Source organism: Doryrhamphus excisus, chromosome 17 (genome assembly GCF_030265055.1).
Source record: "Doryrhamphus excisus isolate RoL2022-K1 chromosome 17, RoL_Dexc_1.0, whole genome shotgun sequence".
Classification (NCBI taxonomy): domain Eukaryota; kingdom Metazoa; phylum Chordata; class Actinopteri; order Syngnathiformes; family Syngnathidae; genus Doryrhamphus; species Doryrhamphus excisus.
In genome coordinates, this window is record NC_080482.1 from 1,211,953 (window position 1) to 1,237,097 (window position 25,145).

The 25,145-nt window shown below is 42.3% G+C and overlaps 1 protein-coding gene across 6 annotated transcripts in view; it reads left to right on the plus strand.

Moving 5' to 3' along the window:
* Positions 1–25,145, plus strand: part of cobl (cordon-bleu WH2 repeat protein) — a 39,402-nt gene that overhangs the window by 3,722 nt on the left and 10,535 nt on the right. For 3 of the 6 annotated variants that reach the window (XM_058053643.1, XM_058053647.1, XM_058053645.1), the window contains exons 3-11: positions 5,714–5,905; positions 7,513–7,723; positions 8,618–8,846; positions 9,196–9,240; positions 9,687–9,778; positions 9,916–9,984; positions 12,269–12,454; positions 18,850–19,414; positions 23,157–23,312. In XM_058053643.1, coding sequence (XP_057909626.1) covers positions 5,718–5,905; positions 7,513–7,723; positions 8,618–8,846; positions 9,196–9,240; positions 9,687–9,778; positions 9,916–9,984; positions 12,269–12,454; positions 18,850–19,414; positions 23,157–23,312 — 1,741 coding nt within the window. In that variant the 5' untranslated portion in view covers positions 5,714–5,717. Of the gene's footprint in view, positions 1–4,993; positions 5,148–5,713; positions 5,906–7,512; positions 7,724–8,617; positions 8,847–9,195; positions 9,241–9,686; positions 9,779–9,915; positions 9,985–12,268; positions 12,455–18,849; positions 19,415–23,156; positions 23,313–25,145 lie in introns of those variants that run through there. The other 3 variants (XM_058053646.1, XM_058053649.1, XM_058053648.1) reach the window with 3 other exon arrangements.

Consider the following 25,145-nt stretch of genomic DNA (forward strand, 5'->3'; position numbering starts at 1 on the left):
CAGAGATACTCCGTGCTGATGATGTCACCAGCAGCATGGTCTAATTCCCCTCACTGTAAAGTCTGCCTTTAGTGATACGACGCAGCTTGCAGTGTCGGTTACCTTTTCATCCGTTCAAGGTGTGATTGCAGTCCGTATCACGGCGCCATGACAACTCGCCCTCTGTTATCTGTTTTTTTTTTCTTGATTAGGAGTTGTACCTTTTTATTATGTTGTCCATAACAGCTGCAACACAGCTCATACAAGTCTGTACACAAAGTTATTCTACAGTAGTAGCGGTTTTTGGATTGTAACTGACTTCAAAATGTACATATCACTCCCAAAGCAAGTAGGGAGAAATGTTTATTCCTGCTTGTATTCTACGTACCTAAGTGCCTAACAGAGCTGTTCACATTTTAATAGATATTTTCATTGACACAACATGTTGAGAAAGTCATAAACTTTTAAGATGACTTTAATCAGATGAATTTGTGGCGATCTACCATCCGCACCCCTGCTTGGACTAACTTTGTCACTTTATTGCTGTTCTGGCTTGCTATGCATTTAAAGAGGCCTTTTCTGCCTCCTGTTTCCGTCTGTTCAGCTGTAAAAACCCAGCCACAGAGAGACAGTGGGTGAGGATATATCAAGTACGGCATTACAGTCTGTAGAACACACCCAGACATAACGATTGGCCACCACATCTCCTGTTTGCATTGACCTGCCATTGCTGGCTGCAGTGTTTAACCACTGATCAGGTGAAAGAGTATTTGGGTACCATTTGTATCAGTCTGTCAACGCACCAAAAAAAATGACAGTCATTTGACTGTACCCTTTTCTGTCTCAAAAGATGGGAAAATATGAAAGTGTTGCAAATTAAACCTCCCCACCCAGGACTGCCATCAGAGAAATGATCCCGAGTAAAACCTCCTGTGGTCAGCCGCTTAGTCTGCACTGCTGCCAATGGGAGTTTGCTCTTCTTTTCCCTCCATGACTTGAAGGAAAACTGTATATTTAGGAAAAAAAAGTGAGTGAATTTTAACTCCAGTGAAAGAAGAGATAACTCAAGCGATCATTTTAAGCTATGCATTGTTGGAATTGTTAATACTTTTGGATCTTGTACAAGTACTTTTTTCCCCAAAGGGATGCATTCCGGAAACAAATATGCGGGTGTCACGGCGGCATTCGTCAACTTTACATTTTCCAACCACTGCAATGTGGTCGGAATATGCTATGTACTATGTATACTCATGGCATGTTCACGGGTATGTTCCACTTTTTATGTTCCCATTTTATTAGACTCCACATTGTCTTGTTCTCCTTTAATTCTCTTTTAACTCTCCTTTAAATAGACTTGAAGTGGTCTTTTGGCTTTGGGATGTCTCCAAATGATGTTGATGGGCAATTCTCTTGATAAGTCCTGAACAGCTCCATGGCAGCCTCCGGAAGCATTCAGCAAGATTGAAATCCCTGTTATTGGCTTGCTTTAGCTCCGGTTGCTGAGGCCGGAGGACACAACGGAAATAATCCGTTTGGGGTCTATCTTTTCCGGATGCCGGAGCATTGCGGGAATTTTGCTAGCCAAATAGGAAGTCAGATGTCTTGAGGTTGAAACTTGCGGTGCATTTCAAAATAAGATGAGTCTGAATTGCAATTACTGTATTATGTCTTATGTCACACATTCAACAATCGGGCAAAGAGGCTCATCTTGCTTTGTCTAAGCTGCTTAGCCTCACTAGGGTTGTGGGGGTATGCTGGAGCCTATCCCACCTGACTTTGTGTAGGAGGCAGCATACACCCTGGACTGGTCACCAGCAAATGAGAATCTTAGTAGAAACATGTGGATTGATTTACTGCCACCTTGACAGACTTTTCCACGATCCAATGACTTCTGGGCTTTTGACGATTTATTTCCACTTTCGTCAGTGCTTGTTTCCCTCGGTTTCAGTGAGGAAAACTAACTGGAGCAGTAGACGGTAGGGACACTCTCCCATCATAGGCATTAAGTCCTGATTTTCCTTTATGTCAGGTATCAAAATCATTTGGCCTTGAATTGCACCAAATCATCTGAATGCGGCAAATGTTGTCTTTTGGGAATGTAAACAAGCTTACTCTGTCTCTTCGAGTGTTTGAGCATAAGCCTTCCACACTGCGAGTGGGTATTATATAAAATAATTAAAGAATCTTGCTCTGGATGTTCTGAGCTCCTGTTTGCCTGCCAGTGTCGTATTGAACAGACTCATGGTGTCAATAAGGAGTTGCGATATTGTTGTTGTTGCTCAACTTCCAAGCGCCGATGATGAACACGTTGAGACTGTATCAACACCCGAATACACATCATACACCACCATGCCTCAATTGCTTCAAGACTCAAGTCATCCCTTATTTCCACACAGTAATAAGACAGCGTGTGATCAATGCCAAGCATCTACAGTAGACTATATTATGCAGCTGTTATGGGCTTCTGATTTATTTTTGGAAAGCTGCTGTCACATGTCACTGAGGTATGCGGGGTAGTGAGCGAGGAACACAGACCGACATTAGTTGTGTTCCGAATGGAGAGTGTGTGTTTTTGACCAACACAAACATAGATGCACAGAAAATGACTGAATGTGTGAAATTGCTCCTCGCCAGTTACATAGCTTAGTTAACTTTTTTAGAATTGAAATCACTTTAGAAGGACTCAAACAATCCACAGTCAAATCCCAAGAGTGTATATAAACTTCTGACGTGGGCCACTTGGAGCTTCACATTAGGATGTATTTTCACCACCCATTGGTAATAGGAGCATCTAGGCATGTTGGGAGGCGGTATGTCCTAACATTGTTCGTGTGTTTATGATACTTTATTGAATTGTATTGTAGTCTCCATTTCACTGCTATATTCTTTGTTTTTCAATAACTTGGTCATTTGCGTCTTGTGTGTTTTCAAAATCCACAGCTGCTACTAAACTGAGGTCTGCACGTCTCAGCAACCAAGTGGTGTAAATATAGGTTGCCATGGCGACACCATGACACCAAAGTGGCATGCTGCCTGGGTAGCAGGACATGGGTGCCTGTATGTGTGTTGAGTGTTCAGGGAGTGGCTGAATGCAATGTGGGTCACTCACATCGTGCCCATTGCATAAACAGGGATTACAACTCAAGTGTGCACATTTTGTGGGAGAGAGTTTGGTTCTCGAGGCATGCGTTCACAGACTCCATACAGACACAAGTATGCATTGTGTTTTGAAGGAGAAATTGGTTCAAGTTCATTTGTCACCAAATTTAAATACATGCCTGTTTGCCCTCACAGTAATATGACATACATACAATATAGCTATAATTAAGAATGACAATAAATAGAGCTATTTATTATTTTATTGAGGTCAATTTGTGCTAATTTTTGACTACCTGCTCCATTCCCAATTAGTGCTCTACATGAGGGAATAGTAGCTCATTGTTTTGTGAGCCAAATTTGTCACATGAAGTACTTCTGAATAGTGTTCTGTATTTCCTGATTTGATAGTCATTTGACTAAGATTTCTTTGATAGCTCATTTTTAATTTTAGATAGGAGAAGATACAAAGGAACATACTTTTTGTGCATTTTATTTCCACATAAAACAGAATGATAGAACTTCCCAGAGACCCAAATCAGCCTTGTCACATTAGACCAGTGGGATCCACAGTGCGTACCAGGGTAGATCCTCAGCCCACAGCTTCCCTTTATTTGCTGTCTGCCAATAAATTAACAATTAAAGTGACAAGTTTCCTAAGTTGTGTTTATGAGGAAAGGCTATTATGCTGTTGAACTACTCTTTTCTGGTCTTGAGTACCTGAAAGACCAATATGTCACATATAGTCAGGAACCTCTATTGGATGTTTATAGAGATGCTTCCTTTGGACTACACCCAGACTGGTACAGCACAGTACTCCAAATATACACTTCTACTACCCGACAGGAAAAATCAAGTCACTTCCACATCGGAGAGTCTATCTCTGGGGGGAGTTGTTCTTTTCTTGTGCACATGTTTGCGTCCATGTTAGCTGAGTTATTAGCTGTGCACGATATTTTCTTTTCAAGCCGATACCAATATCCATAACGTCCTGCTTCTCAAGACTGATACTAGTAAGTTACTTACCTTTTTTTTTTAGATTTAACTGTAGTCTGCACCCCTGGAGGTAAGAACGACTTAAACATAGCTGGATTTGACAAACCGTGCCTGTAGATTTGTCCTAACCAAGTATCATGACATCACTGCTATTAACAAAACACTCCAAGCAGCGGCGGCTCAGAAGTACACACCGTGGCTCCAAGGGGTTGGCGTGGTAAAGTAAATCACAGATTGCTTTTGCCCTCGGATCATCTCCGGTAAACATTTAGCATTTTTCTAAAGCTGTAGCAATAGGAACAAGGCCCGGGCCCCAGGTGTCCTAGCAATACTCGCGTTTGAGGTGGCAGATAAGGGATGCTCAATGATTTTCTTCCTTCAGTGCGGAATGTTTGCAGAGCATTTGGGACATTTGGTGAAATGTCTTCCATCCATACATGCATGCATGCGTGCTATTAACTATTCTATTTTTCTGTGTCTGGTTGGTGAATTTGGTGAACAGTTTGTGGCCTCTGAGATGATGCCTGCCCTCCACTTAGCTGCGGACTGGTACAGTTCCCCTATAGAGGGTCAGGTTGGTCCTGATTGTCTGTTGCCGTCTGCGCTTGTTCAGTTTGGTAACAGAGCCAAAGCAAACAGATGGGAGGTGCAAAGAACAGACCGTATTATTGCATCATAGAAGGCTGGTAGCAGTTCCTTAGGCAGGTTGAACTTCTTGATCAGTCTCAAGAAGCGCATCCTATGCTGCGCCTGTTTCTCAATCGTGTCTATGTGGGAGGACCACTTCCAAGTCCTGGAAAAGTCCAGTCCGTAGAAACCACTTTCTATATTGCGTAATCATTTAGTTGATGTCTTACTTGACAGTTAATTGTTAACTTAAGGTTAGAGTCCGCTTGCTGTGTGATGATCATGCATTCCTCCTTCCCTGGCCTCTTATTAAGCTGGAATACCTTGACAGATGCATATCAGATCACACACACATTCTGTCCATGTTGAGTGACAGATCCTTTCAACTGAATTGATAAACACTGTCAACAATTGTAGAATCTTTCATCTGCACAAGGACTCCTTCTGACGTGAGTGGGACGTTTATCTAATCTTATATTTGTGCTGTTTGGACTGGGAGGGAGTTTGTGAGGTTATGTTGGTGTAATGTGTTTTGGCAAATCAGCTGGAAGTACACTTTATAGTTTTCAACAGCACATTGGAAGCTGTCACCTAAATAGTCAGAAGCACACATGTCGTTGTAGTTCACACTTTAGCATTACTGCAGTTTTATTTTAGATGTTGGTCATCATTTTGGTGGATATTGGTGCTAAAATGTCTTTTGTTTAACTAAAGTTGGTCATTTATAGAAATGTTGCAGCAAAACTGTGTATTATCCAGTGCAATAAACAGATGTCCATGCTTGTTTGTTATGGCAAATTACAACATCATCCCAAAGTATCTCTTGATTGTTGCAAAATATAAAATACAGGCAGGCAAGAATATGCTACTTGATGCTTTCATCTGTTGGCCATGTTGTGTAAACAATACTTATTGGAAGCACAATGTTCTGTTGTTATATTTGTGGATTCATAATGTTGTTTCCCAAGTATTTACTGTATATGATCACTAAATGATATTTGAATTTGCCACTTAGGAGAATGAAGGCACGTGCCCCACCTCCGCCACAGGCCCCTCAACCTGCCCCGCGCCACATCTTTACAAACCCTGTACCCGATGGGGGTGGAACACCGGGCATGGACTTCAGAGAGAACATAATGACACTGACTGTGGATTTTGAGCTGACTCTCCCGCAAGGCTACCGGACATCTGTAACCGAGGATGGAAGGTGAGAACAGAGCGGTTGTTTGTGTTTGGCACATTAAATAATCCTTTGTTTGACTAGAAAACATCAAATCCTGCATACCTCAAGTTGTTTAACAATCATTTAGTTCCTGCTTGGTGGGTTTGTCCCCTCCCTGTCTGTTTGGGTTTCTGTGCCAGTGGGGCCTTTTCAAGGGACCTATTCCCAGTCTCAGCAGAAGCTTTGTCTCTCGGAGTGCACCCATGGAAGCCGAGCTTTTAACAGGCGGTCCCTAATGAGTTGCAGAAATCCAGGACTTTCTACCTGGTACAGAACAACAAATCGTTTTAGTGCTTTATTTCTCTTTTAATACATAACTTCACATTGGTCCCAAACATCATTAGCCATCAGAAATATTCTCAACATTATTCTTGACACTGTTAATGATGCTCGCTGAGCTGAGCCTCAGGACGTTGACGTCTCTGAGATTTCCTCAGTATAGCTGCACAGGCACGCGTGGTATTCTCCGTCCTGTAGGTCTGGAGTCAGTCATGTGTTTGGGACTTAACCAAATGTGTGATGAATGAATTTATGGGAATCACTCAACATGGTAACACTGATTATTGTAAACCAATTTGACAGCTATTATTAGCACACATGCACTGAAGTCATTGTGTCATACTTTTTGTCCTGCTTCTTTTGTCATTCCTCTGTTTCAAACCCGTAAGTTTCAGTTTCATACTGCAAATTGGAGGCTAACAAGTGAGGTGAGTATACGGTATACAGCAGCCATCGCTCGTGTCACTTCAGTGCAGTCCCGTTGGAGTATACGTCTGTGTATGGCGGATATATATGAAGGGACATGCATCCTAGGGACATACATCCTCAGGACATACATCCTCGGGACATGCCTCCTAGGGACATACATCCTCGGGACATGCCTCCTAGGGACATACATCCTAGAGTCATGCATCCTAGGGAGGATGGAAGATCCTCATTATATTTGAGATACTATAACAACAAGGAACCTTCCCAATGCGAAGGGTCTTATTATTTATTATCATATCTACCATATCAGGTAATGTGAGTATAAAGATGGCACGTTATAGGGGTGTTATTTCACATTTATTGGGCTCTAATCTAATGTTAAAAACATTTTATAAGGTCATAAACAGTTTTTTTCTATTCTCCAGTTATGGAAATATTCCATTTTTGAATACGGAATCAAACTTTGCTGAAATTCCCTTTTTACGGTCATGTCTGGAATCAATGAATGCGATGAAGGAGGGATGGCGAGTGTTTTCTTAAATGAACCAATTTGAGGTACTAGCTATACCATTTGAATGAGTGAAGTGCAAATGGACATTTTTGCATACGGCAGAAACCGATGCATCAATTTGCTCATATTGTTGGCATCAATGTCGCCTAGCGGACTTGCTTTTGGTCTTGAGGCCATCAGGTGAAAGTGTTTTGTAATTAGTATTCTCTTTACTGGAAGTAAAGCCAGCTTGGCTTGGTAACTCAATCTTCTCTCCTCATCTCTTCTGTGGTTCTTTCTTTCAAACTCCCTCCCACCATTCCTGCTGTCCATCCTCTTCCTCCTTCTCTTTCACTTTCTTCCCCCCTCCCCTCACTCTTTGTTCCTCTGTCAGTAAGGCGCTGATGGACTTGCTGGTCGACCTGTGTAGCCGCTACCATCTGAATCCAGCACTGCACACCCTGGAGCTGTTGTCACCCGAAGGCCACTCTTTGGGTTTCAAGCCCAACGCACTGCTGGGCTCCCTCAATGTTGCCTTTGTCCTCATCAAGGAGAAAGCCTACGAAGAGAAGGTGGTGCGCAGACTGGCACCCAAAGCCCCTGAGGTGATCTGGTTTTGTCATTTGAATGTTGGCGTTGTCGGGCACCCTTAAGGTTTTTAATGTCTAACTTTACGCTTTCTGTGTGGTCGGAGTGGAGATTATTTTCTCGTAGTAAACGTTTATTTATAAAAATGTGATTATCCTTGTGACTATGTATTTTCTTCCATAAAGTCAGCTTGCTTTTTTCAATAATGCCTTTCTGCGAAGCTCCCCACTAAAGTCCTATATTATCTACCTTTGTCCTCTGACCACTGGCAAAAAGCAAGGCCTCTGAGGGGCCATGGTAGGGCAGGGGTTTGGTCTAGTAGGTTTTTAGCGTCATTCTGGGCTTTTTAACATCATTTTCTCACGTGTGGCTAAGCTATTTTACCCTCTCTCCTCTTTCTCGCCACGATTCTCCTACAGTTTGAATATTTGATGAGTGCCTTACCTTTGGTTACCATGCATTATTTCTCGTCTGGGGACTCATTGGCTGCGATCGCTCCATGTGAACGTTTGCTGGCCTGTGGCCAGGGAGGGACACTGTCTCAGACGGAGAATATTTGAAGATGCAGTACCTATTGTAAAGCCGACTGACTGATGGGAATATTTATATTTGACCATGAACATTATTCAAATCCAATAAAAAAGTAATGCATGGATAACTTGAAATTGCACAAGGTCAGTCGATTCACTGAGGAGGCTTTATAGAACATGCTGTGTATTTGGAGTGCAGAGTGGGGTCCCACGTATTAGCACCCAGAGAGGTAGAGAGAAATGACTTGACTTTCATGGCATTTTCAAATTGTGTCATTAAGAAATGTCAAAAAATGATTATGTCTACTTAACTCGTTTACCTTGGCATGTCGTAATCTTAAAATTGGATGTCTGACTTTTGTCAACTTTGTCCGTCTCCAGAAAACAGTGCGTTTGATGGTGAACTATCACGGCGGCCAGAAGGCGGTGGTGCGGGTCAACCCGTTGGTGCCACTTCAGGCACTGATACCAGTCATTTGTGAAAAGTGCGAGTTGGACCCGAGACGTGTCCAGCTCCTCAAGGACAGCATCAGTCGTGACCAGTTGCCACTGGACAAGTCTCTAGCACAGCTGGGAATTAAGGAGCTCTATGTCCTTGATCAGGGTCGAGGTAAATCTGGGCACTTTCTTTTTTTACCGAGAATGAACATGCAGACAATGCACCGTTCCTCCTTGGCTCATACCAACAACAATTTGGTTAAAATCCATATTTCTGTAGGTTGTTTTCATAGACGCAATGGCAGTAAATACTGAGGAAATTTGGTATTTCTTTTTCATTTTGTTTTGTGAATATGCTGCCAATTATAGAAAGGCTTATTTTGTGAATATCTGTGCCTCTCTCATGTTAACTGACATTCGTTACCAAGTCCTCAAGGCAACATTAAATAAACAGACGTTTAATGAGCAGCCACTGGCAATGGCCAGCTATTGTATTGACTAAATCCTGTCATTTTTTCCAGTTTTGCACCAAAAAACGGCTTCCACACCTGCGCTAAACTATTCAGGTATTAGCCATATCCATCATAGCGTTGACTACAACCATAATAATGTTGCTCGTTATCACTAGCTAGTGTACATCACTAACCTATATTACTCAATACTAACCCAACCTTTTTGTGTTTACTACCATAGCTTGCCTCCCCAAAATAATTAATAGTGTTTCCCCAGTGATTCCAATTTCCAGTTATTTTGATTAGGAACCAGTGGACCTCAGTACTAACCCTGTAGCGCCCTCTACTGATTGAACATAGCATTGCATGGCCTGGCCACTCACTTGTTTCAGTTAAAATAGGAATACATTAGTCGACTTGTCAATCAACATTATGTTCAAACTAATATTTGGTTGTATATATATACAACCATATATATATATATATATATATATATATATATATATATATATATATATATATATCACACGTGCTGAAATCCATTTTTTTTTGTTTTGCAGACTCCACCAGCTCCATCAGCTCCACCAGTTTAGACAGGGGGTCTAAGAAAGGCCTTTTTGGATTTTTCCAGTTTGGCCGGAGGAAGTCCAAGGTGAGACTCAACATGGTCATTCATTGATGGAGCCTGAGTGCTGCATGCAATTCATACTTCCTCCGGATGTAACGTAGCCAAATACTGCACGGCTTGGCATTTGAATGTTGCATGTCAGCTTTGCCTTCCCTTTGCAGACAGAGACATCCTCTTTTGGCATGGATGACTGCCATGATAAAAGTCAATATGCAGACCAAAGCTCCTACGTGAGTATTTTAAACACTTCATTCAACAAAGTTATGGAATTCTCCTCACAAAGTAGATAATGTTGACTTGGGGTCATGAATGTGGCTGGGAGTGGTTGTTTGTCTATATGTGCCCTGTGATTGGCTGGCCACCAGTCCAGGGTGGACCCCGCCTCTCGTCCAAAGACAGCTGGGATAGGCTCCAGCATGACCTGCTACCCTAGTGATGATAAGCGGTAGAAAATGGATGGATGAAGAATTTTTCTGGCTTCCATCAAACCCTGCATTCTAATGGTGTCCTGTAGAGGGCAGCAAATGATCACCAACTTCTGGCTTTATTGCCTTTTAGTGCTCAAGTCACGTCAGTTTCTAATGCCAGTCATTTCCAACCAGTTATTTACCAAGTATTTCACTATTCCAATGTAATTGTAGCCCCTTTTAAAGAAATGCTGTGCAGCATACATTCATAATGAACCAAATGGATGATAGATGCATTAAGGAGCTCCCTACCTGTGCTTCCCACAACCCAGTCACATTGATTTGATTAGGAAGCCATGAACCTCTGGTTAGCAGCACCCGTCTGGGGATAACCTCAGATCTGTTTGACGTTTGATGAAATGGCTGCCTGCCTCGTTCTAAATCACTGCTGTCCCACCATGCTTGAGGCTTCTCTTCAACTTCCATCTACTTCTCATTCCCCTCAGAAATGTTAACCTTGCCCTATTATTTGAATAGGTTTGCGTTAATTTAGTGAAGCCACCAAAAAGTAGCTGGGTGGTGGGTGGGTGCAGTGGGGGGGTCGTGTGCTTCCCAGTGGCCTTTAATGCAGATGGACATCTGTTTGTGTGAGCACACACACACCCATGTCCATGCACACGCACACACAGGCTTATCAGCATGAAGGCATCATATTACCCCAGCTTGGCTACATCAGCACTAAAAGCCCAACCTCTTATCTCTAATTGTTCATTAGGGGCCTGACCATGTAGCTGTGTGTGTGCATGTGTGGTCTTAAAACAAAAGCACGTCATGCTGCAAGGCGCGTTTACCCTGATTGTCATCATGGAAAGTACATTACATGGTACTTTGTTTGCTTATGTATGCCTTTTGTTCCTGGACTGTCATGAAAGTTGAGTTTTGGTGCAAGTCGGCTCTCATAAATTATCTCCTAAATTATACCACAAGTCACTCCATTGTACCAGACCCCTGGACAGAATACATAAGACTTAGTAATATTACATTCAAATCCAAAGCACTAGCAACCTTTTCACTTCAATAGCAATACTACTACCTCGCCAAGTTTTTACCGTCACTTCCAGAGGCTCAGCGACCCCGCAATTATGTTGACTGTAATTTCTGACTTGTTTTCACCAAAAGTAGCCTGCTTCATTTAACCTTGGAACGTCCGTGTGACGTTACAATACGATCTTTATTCTTAGTGCCGCTCATGGAAGCCAAGCCCTTGAAACTAGCGCCACAAATATTGAGCACATAGTTATCCTGTGGCTCATTACACTCATTACTTGGAATTCGTGGAATTCTTGTAGTTTTTTAGAATTTGATCAATTGACCAATTTCCTGTATAAATGGTCAAATTCGAATTGTAGTAAAGATTCCAAATATTTTAGCTAAAGCTGAAGGTGCATCTTGTGGCTTCCCGGCAGTAGGAGCTTATTTTCCTCCCAAATGCTGGGACACATTTTGCACGCTTATGTTTTCATCTCTTGCTCTTGACAGATTTCAGATTGTTTACTGTAGAGAGAGCGAGCAGGTGAAGAAGTCAGACAGAGTTCATCCAGATCTTGTACTTTGAACACAAGCTTTACGTTTTTCAGGAGTCCAAAAGGAAGTTGCATCAATGTGCCACTTGTATTATTTATTTTAGCTCTGACAGACTCCCATTTGACATATACCCTACCTTTCACTTTTCCTTTTCTTACTCTGTCTATCAAACAGCACAGTGAACAAGATTCATAATTTATGTCTTTTCCAGGACTTTGTAGTTATTTCAAGGATTTAGGATGTGTCTGTGACCGTGTTGGCACCGAAGCTGTGCTTTAGTCTTTTGGCTTTGTTTGGTGTTGTGTAAATGTCTGAGACATGCAGTATATCTGGCCATGTTAAAAGCTTGTACTTCAGACAAAAAGAAAGTTTGAAATATTTGAAAAATAAAAAAAACAGGGAAGTTCAAACTAATGTGCTATTTCACCTATATCACAAAGCTGAGATGCAAGTTAGCATTGATCCTAGCATCGTTGCCCTCGCTAGACGTCAGCCCTTTTTAACTCTTCATCTTACCCCCCAGGGGCTGTCCACACGGGGAGGACCTCCAGGCACAGAGGACAGGTCCCACACCTTGACCCAGTCTCAGTCAGTCGTGAACGTCTTGAGGACGTCTCCCAAGCTTGACACCAAAAAGCGGAGGGCTCCAGCCCCTCCACCAGGGCCCCTGGTGTCCTCTATGGGACACAGTCATTCCGAGGCTGATCAGGTGAGTAATATGAGTATATATAAGTATTCAGAAGTACACAATAATACACATTACAACTAAGTAAAGACTTTTTATCTTGCACCATTTTGTGGTATGGAAGAGGGAAGTACACACCGTCAAATGTTTTTTTGAAGTTGTTTACGCAGTTTTGGTAAATTTTTATCAACTGCTTGCTTGAGCCAGAGACAACAGACTCATCTGGCAGGGTTTTTTTGCGGGAGGGTTAAATTGCTGTTCATAAAAGTCCACTTTGTGATTTGGAAAAATGTGACGTTCATCAAACATCAAATATTGTGACTCTATGAAGCACTCCAGCTTCGTAGTATGTGCTTGACAAAGCCTTGTAATGTTTTGGTCTGTACTTCAGTCGCGTAAGTCAGGGTGACCTGTATCAACATAAACGCTATCTCCCATTTTGTTGCATGCTGGGAAATGTTTAGCTTGTGTTTGTGTCTTGTCACATGAAATCAATATTAAGACACTGAGTCAGCATCGCATAGGGTGCTTTGTTTGGAACAATACATTCATTCATTCATTCATCTTCTACCGCTTATCCTCACGAGGGTCACGGGGGGGCTGGAGCCTATCCCTAACGGGCGAGAGGCGGGGTACACCCTGGACTGGTGGCCAGCCAATCACAGGGCACATATAGACAAACAACCATTCACACTCACATTCATACCTCTGGACAATTTGGAGTGGCTAATTAACCTAGCATGTTTTTGGAATGTGGGAGGAAACCGGAGTACCCGGAGAAAACCCACGCATGCACGGGGAGAACATGCAAACTCCACACAGAGATGGCCGAGGGTGGACTCGAACTCCGGTCTCCTAGCTGTGTGGCCTGCACGGTAACCACTCAACCGCCGTGCAGCCCTGGACCAATACCGTAGAGGGCAAAGACTAGTTAATTGTGTAAATGATCCGAGGAAAACCAACTTGTACGACAATTAGGGCGTCGGAAAACAAGGTTTTACTGTATTACAATATTGTATTAGTACACTCTCGGAACTGAAATATCGCAAGGCTGGTACCAGGATGTCATAGCTGGAGTAGCTACACTTGGGTGATGTTTATCCAACAATGTTAAGCCGTCTGAGTAAAATTACCCCGCATACACTCCGAGAGAGAAAGTATAATCTGTCAACCTGAAAGATTAAGAGTGATGCAAACAACACAGCTAAAATAGCGAGACACTGGCGGAAGTCAAGAGGGCTAGCCTCAGAGAATAGAATTAGAAAGGTCATCTAAGGACTTGTTGACTGCCTTAATGGATGGTAGATTTATCTACCTGTCTGTTACCCTGCCTGACAGTCTAATGGATATTCATAGCTCCCATGCATAGCAAGGTCACGCTGTAGTGCAGGACGCCTCGTGTTTTGGCTTTCACATCGTGTGTCGTGTGCAGTCAGAAGGATAAAAGCGGACGGCCATTGTTTTATCGTCTGTCAAGCCTTCAGTCAACAAGTACGTCATTGTAAAACATTGTAAACATTTTTGACTGACAAGCAGACGTTGAAGTGTCAAAATGTAGGTGGTCGACAAACCACGAGATGAAGGACTACATCAAAGCTCGAACTTAACTTACCTGGGGGCCGCTGCAGGTAAAGGGTGGGGGAGGCTGGGCTGCACCAACTATTCAGTCAAAATGAGTTCAGCCGGACTCTTACTTGGTGATCCCACAACAGTGTTTCACTGGGGGCAGATTGGGGATCCCACAATAGTGTTTCACTGGGGGCAAACTTAGCGATCCCCCAATAGTGTTTCACTGGGGGCTTAAAGCAAGTCTGATGAAGACTTGCACTGACTCATGAAGAGATGAGCGAGACGGAAGAATGGTCAGGAAGGAGCAGCTTCTTACTACTGTTGCAATTTCCTCAAATGCACCTGATGCTATGCTAAATGTAGTAGCAACAAATACAAGCACCTTCAAACAACCCTGTGTAAACAGCCCCGAGGTATTCCAAGGGAGTTATACCAACTTACACGGAGATGAGATGATTGTAGAAGTTGTCATGCATTCTCAAGTTTGTTTTTAGCTCAACAATGTACGTTTGTATGAGTGCTGAACCAAACAGAATTGTTTTGGAACATAGAGTTCAGGAAAACACAAGCTTGTTTTTATTTTTTTCTCCTCGGCACACCGTTATTGTGGTTGTCAAAAGGAAGCTATGTCTACATTATGATAACAGAGATTGGAGCTTTGTGGAGCTTTGTGTTTCATTGCAACGCAACAGTGGGTCCTCCTTGAGTCAAATGTGTTTGTGCTCCTATCTGTTGTGTGGAAGCGGAAAGATAAGTGCAAAATAACTGAAGCAAGAAAACAGGAGAGGGAAGTCAGAATTAGGTGCTGTCACGTCTGACACGGGTACAGCGGTGTGAAGAAGTGTTTGATTTCTTATTTTGTTGTCACACTTAAATGTTTCAGATCATCAAACAAATGTAATAATAATCAATGACAACACAAAACCACGACTTTTGTGAGAAAACATCTTGATGATCCCCAAACCTTTGGGAAAATACTCCTCATAGATAGTGGTCTGATGACACAAATCACTTTTCCCCCACAGGGCCATGTAGGTTTGAATGCATCTCAGTCGCCGTGACTGTGGTTGTTTGTTAATGAGGAGGTGTTGTGTTGCTTTTGCGAGAGTGGTGTGGTGTGGGAATTGGGTACTATGGCGTAATAAGGACAACAATGAACTTTTTCTGAAAAGACTGTCAAGACTTCTGCGCTTCTGTCAAGGATTCATGTTGAAGACATGAATTGCACAATGTCACCTTCAAGCATTTTTACAAGCTATTCAAGCTATTGCTTTTTATAACTGATAACTTTGGCGTTTTGGTAACCATCTCTAGATTTAAACAGTGTTTTTTCTTACACATTATTGCCTGATGTATGACCATCATGGAGATGAACATTGGACATTGACGATTACGTGATTGCACCACACCACCCTCTTCCCTCGCCACCACCAATAGATTGAAGTCCTGTGGGAAACACCGATCCCGCCATTAAGTTCCAATTGTGCTGTTTTGTTCCTACAATAGCACTTACCGATGAGAAAGACCTTTAACTGAAAGATGGACTTTGGACTTTGCCATGGAACCCAAAACTACTGTTTTGGGGTTGCTTTATAATTTGAGAGTGTATGTCATTATATGGGTTAAGGTTTCTAGCTTTTTATATAAGACTCTGCTGAATTAAAATGTTATATTGTTTTATAATGTCATATCCCAAAAATATTGTGATGTGCTGAGGTCCATATCGGCCAACCCTAATAAGTATACAGTATATATATATACACTATATATATACTCTCTCTGTCGCTCTCAAAAACACTTTTTTGCTTCTTTACTTTATTTGCCTTTTATTTAACCTACAAATGTGTCAGATCATTCTGCCTGCCCCTGTATATACGTACGTATATGTTAGTATGCCCAATCGCACATGTTGCCAAACCTGTCATTTCTCAGAGTGGGTTAGTAGGCCAAAGTAGATGATTGTGGAACTGGGTCAGCCATGCGTCTCCTTATCCTCGACTCGTCTTCACCATTTCCACGCACATTGTTAACAGTAAATATTTTCATCACAGATGCACATCCACGCGACCGTTCTACCACACGTACACACACAATGACCCCAACACATGCTAACTGTCCCGCTGTCTGCTGTTACAATGGTTTTGACCTTCTTGCCCTTGCTGTGTGGAGACAGTTCATCTTCTATTATTATCACCTTGGAAATATGCACACAAGCACATATGAAGGTACTCATGCATGCTGATGTTCACATGCTCACATTTACACTGTAAGCCTCTGTCAAACACGCACATACTCTATTTCACATTCCACATTAGCGCCGTAATGTTGCCCTGTTACAAAGCCCCTCACCCGTCAAGAGTGCCTCAAAACAACTGATGAATGGTCACGCCACCAGGTTGAAGCCTCCATGGGTGGTCCGATCTGATCAACATGCTCCGACATGGGGCCCTGTGCCTCTCAAACCAAGGAGTGGAAAATTTAATAGACACACCAAACTCCCTTGGCAAAGCCTTCTAATTGCTTTTGCATAAAGACAAATATCCTTTTAAATATACGTCCAAACATGATATGTTGAAGGAAAACAAGTGCAGAGCGTGTGGAAGCAGGGAAAATCATGCATCAGTAAATCTGAATGTCCCTTGCAGTTTTTTTTTTACTTTTATTATCTAGTAATCCGTTTGAGAGGCTGGAGAAAAGTTGATCATTTTGTTCTATTTTTGGTCTATTTTCAATATTTAAAGAAAAACTATATTTTTGCCCATCATCCACAGTCTTTATGTGAAGCATGACCACAAACGTCTTTTTGTCCTTTTCTGTGTTCCCAAAGCGAAAAACAGCCAGCATGTGGGCGCTTACAATGCACGTAACGGGACACACCTATTTTGGCTATAATTATTAATATATATTATTATTAATATATTTGGCTATTACTCGCCCTCTAAATGCTGCACCAATCTAAAGCTTTTAAAAGATCCCACACACGGCAGACATGCTTGTGCTGAATGCTGCAGTAGAGACGGATGGAAAACAAGTATCGGCCGATATCAATACCTTGCTTTTGATACTGATACAGATCAGTGGCCGATGGATCGGAGCACCCTTAGTATAAACAACTACGAAAAGACCACCAAATTATCCATAAAGTATTAGCCCACATTCCATGTTTAGTATTCACACGGCCAGATGGACTGTGATAGCAATCACTATATGCTGCATGTATCAGAATCAATATGATGACTTACTCCATGGATAGTTGTCATAAAAAGGAAAGGCGTGTTGTCATGTTTCACATAACCAATGGTAGCTTTTCTACTTTGTACGATGCATGTATGCATAAAGAGTAGCACACATAGCACAGTGCCTTCATAAGGCTGCTACATATACAATTCAATGTAGTACATGTGTGTGATATACAGTAATAGAGTCGACAGCAAGTGTTTGTTTCAATCACTAACTTCAAAATATGTGAGTTTTTTTTCAGCAGTGAGCCAATGAGAGCAGGGCTTGCTTAACCTTTAACCATGTCCTTATCCACTCATGCAGCTCAGCCCGAGATATAAGCTGCACTATCCCCCCCGTGTGTGTTTGTGTGTGTGTGTCGATATTTATGTGAGTCTGTCCAAGCGTACATGTGAATAAGGAAAATGTGTGCTGTGGCTGCCCTGTTCTTTTCATAAGCAGGGTTGGGTTGCAGACTTATGTTTCACTCTGCAGGGAGCATATTCACAAACATGCATGTGCGCACTCCACATACACACATTTGTCTTCATCGCAGCCAGTCACCCATTTCAGCTTCAACTTTGGCCCACATCCACTGGTATGTGACAGTATTCATATATGTGTGAATGCCACAGAGGCAAATAAGTGGGGGACCAAGCAAGAGTAGAAAGACAACCAGTTGGGGGCATTTAGATTTACATAGCATGTCATGGAGCAAGTTCACTGAGTTCACGGGGGGACCCGGTCCAGCCTGTAAAATGGCAACATAATGCCGATGTCCTCGTTCTTGTTGTGTTGCATGATGCACGGCTACGTGCAGCATTCCAGTATAGTTCTGCAGCAGTAATTGGGGTTTCTTTGCTGTCAAAACGGGCGTGTAACACATTACAGTGATGCACAGGAAGTGACTTCATGAAGAGTTTTCAACATAAGTCTTGTGACGTAGCGCTTCCTTTCCGCTATTTCTGACGCTCTTTCGTTTTAGCTGTTTTTTTAAATCTCAAGTACAATTGTGATTGGTTACCTTGTGTCCGTTGGTGTGACAGAACACGGTCATAATTCATGTTTGAATTAAATATCACTTGGCATCATTTTACCTTTTTGCTTTCAAGTTCTTGGCGCCAAAGCCTGATAAACATGTTGGTTTATTTGTGTCCTTGTCGAGGAGAAATCCCATAATTGTGCTTGTGTCTCAGCTGACAACTCCTATCAGTGGCCTGTCGATAAAAAGCCCGAGGTGAACAGTGTTTCAACATTAAAGCATTACGTAATCCAGCAGGAGCCCCCTGTCTCCTGGGATAAGTATGACATGTGTCACAGTTACAGAATGAAGGATCGTGATGTGAAGAACTACTTCGTCAAATGAATTGTATTACTGACAGACATTGTAATTTGTGTTGTTGGAAAAGTTAAGAGGAATGTTGGCATTGGGAATTGAACAGCCCGAAGGCTTGCCAAAACTCTACTTGGATTTGATTACTTAGTACTTGACTCTTGAATGTATCATTTTGCAGGCTGATATATGGATAGAAAACACACACACACACACACACACACATGAACAAATGAGAGGTGTCCACCTTTTATTTTCTTAACTATATTTCCTCCATTTTCATTTTGTTTCCCATCAGACGGGCTATGGCTCAGAAAGCCAGCAGAGGAAAAGAAAAGCTCCATCGCCTCCTTCCACCGGAGGTTCCATCACCCCAGACGACCATAACGGGTCTACTTCTGCCACGCCCACCCCCGACAACCATACGTGTGTAAAACCTTCTCCGGCTTTGCGCACCAAGACGGCCCATACAAACTCAGCCACTTCCACCACCGTCACAGCAGTTAGGCCACAGTCCCTGAGGATTGAGGTTCAACCTCCATCGGTCGTCAGCGGCGCCGCTAAACGAGGTTCCCTGACTCCAAGCAGCAGCACTTCCGACAGCCAAGTCATCCAGGATTCCAGCTCTGAAGTCAGCCACTGCCTTGATGACTCTGATCTCGACACGGACACGACATCCCGCTACAGTACACTCACCAGCAGCAATGCAAGCGGATCAGTGCAGATCCAAACCCCTGCAAAAACCTCCAAAAAAAAGAGGGAATTAGAAATGGCTGGCAATGCGTCCGGCAAATCAGTGGTGGCTTCAACTAGCATCTCCGGGACAGAGAGTGAAGTCGAGACCAACGGACACAGCGCAACGGGTAAATATCAATACAACACACAGCAAAGTTGTACAAGCAGCGTTTATCTCAGGTACAATTTTAGTCTTTGGTCCCGCTTGACATTTTTAAAAATGATTCCCAGATTATCATTCCACTGTCTGTGGGAAGTTGGTGATTCGTGCAAAGATGCAATGATCGCAAACAGGAAGCCTTCTTCGCTGTATTTTTCTCAAACACGCAGTTTTCCAAGTGACTTTATCTCACCAGCCAAATTGGAAGAGAGCAGACGAAAACATGTCTTGTCAAATGCACTGTTTATGATTGCAGCGTGCATACTGCAACATATTGAGAGGGCTGTAATATTAGACCGCGGGTTTTGGATGTCGATACTGTGCAGGTGTACCTAATGTTATGGCCAGTCAATGGGTCACAGTCACCACTGTCTGTATACCGGCAACTGAAAATGAACATATCGGTATATTTTAGTAGCACGCCTGTTTTATCTTGCCTTTATGGAATAAGACAAATATATTTCAAGGAAAATATCGGTCATGCATACGTGAGTAACACAAATGCACCGCGTGCGTTACGAGTTTACCAAGTAACGTTCCATACAAACCGAAATAGAGCTGAAGAAAACCTAATATTGTGGAGGCAGTGTGACCGACACGACACATCGTGTACGTGAATGAGGTCTGTCTAGGGCAGGGGTGGGCAAACTACGGCCCGGGGGCCACATGCGGCCCACCAAACGTTTGAATCCGGCCCGCCAGTTGCTTTTAAGTATTTCAACTTTTAACATACCAGCTGGCAACATGACTTTCAAGTCGGATGTCTTATTCAGTAAAAAAATAAATAAATAAATCGTAGTTTGATGTGGTCTGATGTTTAAAGTGCTCCTGAAAAAAAGGAAACAAGAACATATAGCTGATAGTATGACAATTAAAATTAGACAAATAATTCAAAAAATTATAAAAATTATTAAAAATTATTAAAAAATTATTAAAAATTATTTAAAAATTATTTAAAAATATTAAAAATTATTAAAAATTATTAAAAAAATATTTAAAAATTATTTAAAAATTATTTAAAAATTATTTAAAAATTGTTTTAAAAATATTTTAAAAATATTAAAAATCATTAAAATTATTAAAATTATTAAAATTATAAGCGTAAAATCATGTGTGTTAAATATATGTTCTGGCCCCCGGCACAATTTTGTTAACTCAATGCGGCCCATGAGTCAAAAAGTTTGCCCACCCCTGGTCTAGGGAGAGGCGGTCTCTATGTGTGACTGGCCAATCACAGAGCGTTAGGAGTGAATACATAATGAACATTTTCCTTAAACATAAATACGGATAAGGATGAAAGTGAGTATGTGGCTTATCTCTAATCTTGTGTAGAGATCTCATCATTTTGGTAAGGAAAATGAGAAAAGTTAAATTCTAAATGTTCATTTATTTACTTCATGCATCACTTAAATGTATTTTGCGTTTTCTGCATACGAACTATAATTACATTTATACTATAATTACATTTACATTCTAATTACATATTATTTTACATCCAAGATACAGACAGCAGAAATAGAATCAAAAGAGCTATACTAGTCTCTGAATGGTTTTAGAGTAGTAATAATTCATGCCTTGATTCCAACCACTTTGCGTTTCACATTTTCTAACTCCACCTGGGAAGAATTTATACTCAAATGAAATAATCAATAATCTTAACAGTGAATGTTTAAGCCAGATTGCTTGCAGTTTTTTCCTCCCTGTTTAGAAAGAAAGTGCAGAGCTGTCATCCTGCAGCAGCATTTGAACACTTTAACGCCAAGAATGATAAGCTGGTGAAAGATTGTATGTGCTCGTGTCATTCTTCAAATGCAGGAACGAGTGGAGCTGGTTTTCGTCATATTTGGAAACTCCACCGTCCTTTACTCGTGCCCTCACTTTTCAATCTCTTCATTTCACCCCCCCCCCCCTCCTTTTTTTCCACTCTTTGCGTCTCGCTCCCATATGCATGCAGCCACTCACATAATCCTTCAAAGCTGGCAGATACAAAGACAAACACATCCATCACAGATTTAAACAGGATCTACTTGAACTTCAGCTACCCCCCTATTGATCAGATCTTTACTGGTAGCAAGAGTGAGATTGCAGCAGAGGGCTGCCATGCGTGACGGAGGCAGAGATGATAGAGTTGTAAACTTCAGAAGAAGGGCGAGGAAGGTGAGAGGCAGGGAGTTCAAAGAATGGGGCATGGGAAGTTGGAGGCCGCAGGATGAATGAGAGAAGGTAGAAACAGGAGATTTTTCAGGGGGTTTAAATGGAGAGCTGGTTGAAGAGGAGGATAAAACCAGGAAGAGGGATAACGCACGATGGTGTTAGGATAGTCAGAACGTGGATCATTAAAGTAAAGGAGCATGGTCATCCGGGAGGAGCTCAGAGAAGATCCACTTCTTCTTAACATAAAGAGAAGCCAGTTAAGGTGGCTCGGGCAAGTCGTCCGGTGGCCTCCTGGACGACGCCCCCTGGTGAGGTGTTCTTGGCATGCTCCAGCCAGTAGGACACTCCGGGGTAGATGTAGGACACGCTAAGAGATTGTGCCTCCAGACTGTCTCCAGGTTTGGAGCCTCCTTGCCTGTTTTTGCTCGCCTTGCTGTGTGCTGAATGATTTGCATTTTGGGTTGCATGTAGGAACGCTACTCGGGCTTGTGGAGGTGCATCGCAATGCTGACTCAACATTTTCTGGTGTGGGGAATTACCCAAAAAAAATATATATATATATGAATACATGTAGTTAGTGTACCATTAGTATTGACTTTAATTCAGCACAACTTTTAACTCTTAATAACTGTAGAAAGGATAGTAGGCAGTTTTTAATACTGTAATAATTGGAGTGAATGCAGCCCTGTGCATCCTTGCACGGGGTTGCCCCATCCTTGCACGGGGTTGCCCCATCCTTGCAATGGCAGAGACAGTGCAGCCTATTGTAGAGAAGTTTGTATTGTGTTGACATCAGTCGTATTTACCAGACATCAGGTGAAGTTTCACCTTGTGCTTGTGAACATGCTTGGGTTACGATCGGGTGGTTTGTCATGTCAGCTCTGCCTCGATGTATACAATAGAGTAAAAGATAAAGTAGCACATCAACAGTATGTGCAGACTGAGACAGCACACTGATGTATTGCAAGACCATGCGGGATGTTTGCTGGCTGTGTATGAATAATGCTGTCTGCAGAATTGCCTTATTGCCCCTGCAGCCACAGTAAATCATACGGATGGATTTGTTTTTCATCAAATGAACCTTTTTTGTAAGGGCAAAAGACGCACGGACACATTTATAAGACTTTCATGGCACCATTCCAGTCAACAGGCAGACGGGTTCACCTTGTAGTAAACTGCAATTGACGAGTTTTGTCGACCTGTTGCGAGTTCATCTTCATGTAGCCAGGTTTCGGTCACGTAAAAAAGCATTTACGGTCCACTGCACAGCACGTATTAACTCCGTTGCACAGATTAAACAGCCTGCTTGCAGAGACATGAACTTTATCGCCTGAAAATCTCAGCATAAAGATGCTATTGTTTGAGTAACAAGCACTCCCTGGGAAGTGCAGTGAGAAATCACTACGGCCAATATGTTGCCAAACTATAAAAAAGATTGTCACGGTGACTGACTGTAGGTATTCTTTACGACTTTCAGTCAGATAAGAGGTGTTTGTGTTCCATCCGCCATTCGTACAAGTAAAATGATCTGGCCTGCACACTTGTTTCTCCTCCAGGGACAGCTGATCCGCCAGCTCCACCCAAGCCCCGTCGTTCCCCGGCCCGGGAACACCCTACCGTGTCTACCCCTTCCCTGCACTCCCCTTCATTTGAACCCATAGAAAGCGGCTCCCCACGGAGCGCCGTGGAAAAGGAGGACACTGCTCCCCAGTGTAGGTGCCAGATGGATTCCTTTTTTTCTTTCACAGAAGCCTTTGTCCTTGCACGTGAATATTGAACTCTTTCCTCGGATTTCAACTGCGGCAGACTGGCTTGTTAGTGTTAGTGGGTCCATGTGAGGTCAAGGTGCTCCATGTTTATAAACGGCAACCAATAATCCTCCGGTCCAAAGGGTCAGGGCTTTGGTCAACACTAATTAAACTGGAGTGCTTTATATGTTGGATTTATACATAAGGCTGCTTTAAAGTAGATTGGGGGTGGGGGGGGGGGGTATATACAGTATATATTTTGCCTGTTATTCTGAGTTTGAAAGATATTTGCATACTCCAAGGCTTTGGTCATATTCCATTTTTCAGCACATATTCAGTGTTCTGGCTCTTGCTCTCAATTTTTTTCTCTTTCTAGGTTTACCCTGGATATTGTTTCAGTTTCCATTCCTGTCATATTCATAGTCTTGTAAATTTAAAATTGTTTCTGCTCTTTTCTTCACCTCCCCCCCATTTCCTGCACCCTTTTGCAGTGTACTGCTGCGGCCCGGTACGCCTGCGCTCCAAACGCCGCTGAAGCCTTTCTTCGTCTTCACCCTTTCTTCGACTTCACCCTTTCCTCTATTACTTTTTAGTCAATCCTCTTTTGTGTTGGATGCCCCCTTCTGTTTGTTCATGTTAGGTTTTCCTTCAATCCCATTTCTAGCTACCGTGGTAAATAATGAAATCCAATGAGCCGTTAAACACTCAAATTTAAATTTGAGAATAATTTATAGTATATGCAGAAAATAATGAGTAATACGTATATACCCGACAGATGTAATTCATTTGGCCCCATGGTGGCTCGTTAGGAGTGGCACAAAAATATGCATGGACATTGAGTCAACATAGCGTAGAGTGCTTTGTTTGAGCACCTGAATTAGCGGAACGATACAGCAGAGGGCAAATTGACTAGTTAGTTCTGTGCAATATTGTAGCAAAGATTTATGCTGAAAACCAAATCCTTTAAAACCTGGAGTGTAGAAGACCAAGCTTCTAATGTGATTTCTATTAACTTTCCTGTTTCACAAAACCTCGGTAAAGATTTAGATACGTTTTCTACATAGAAATGAGGCGTGTACAGTTTTAGGTTGTTTTTACATCAGTTTGATCGATCTGGATCTGGTTACTATTGATTATGAGGGAGACCCTCTGCTGCGGTAAAAATGGACGCCAAGTATGTGGTCAGAAGGTTATTCAATGACAGATGAGCTCAGCCCGGCGTGTATCACTTACGAGGTGATGGATGGGTGATGTAAAGGTGGAGCAGCGAGGCAAGGTAATGCGATATCAGCCATGGTGATGGGATATGTGCAGATCAATAATCGGACATAATACTGTATGTTCTGACTGGTTGTGTTGAAGTGGTTCAGAAACCCGATGCCTGAATGCACGCTGTCTCTTTTGGCAAACAATCTTTTTGAAAACCAGATCATGGGCCAAAGATGTGTTCCTTCTAGCTGGAGGTGGCTGCTTCGGCCATTTTATATGATCAGAATGATTACCTCAGTCGTGCCATTAATCTTTTAGACGGATAGTCCTCAAATGTGTGACAAGAATGTATTTGTATACGCTACAATGATTGCCTTTTCAGTCTTTCAGTATGATAGGCCATCGCACACACCGTTGTGTACAATACAATGCATCCAGATTAGATGAGTCTTTTCAGATGAACGTTGTTAATTTAGAGCGATGTGAAGTACTTGGTTATTGGAGCTCACTAATACGTCATGTACTTCATTAATTTGTCATTATGATGTGAGAAAAAAGTTGTTAGCATAATATTTTAACATGGAAAAC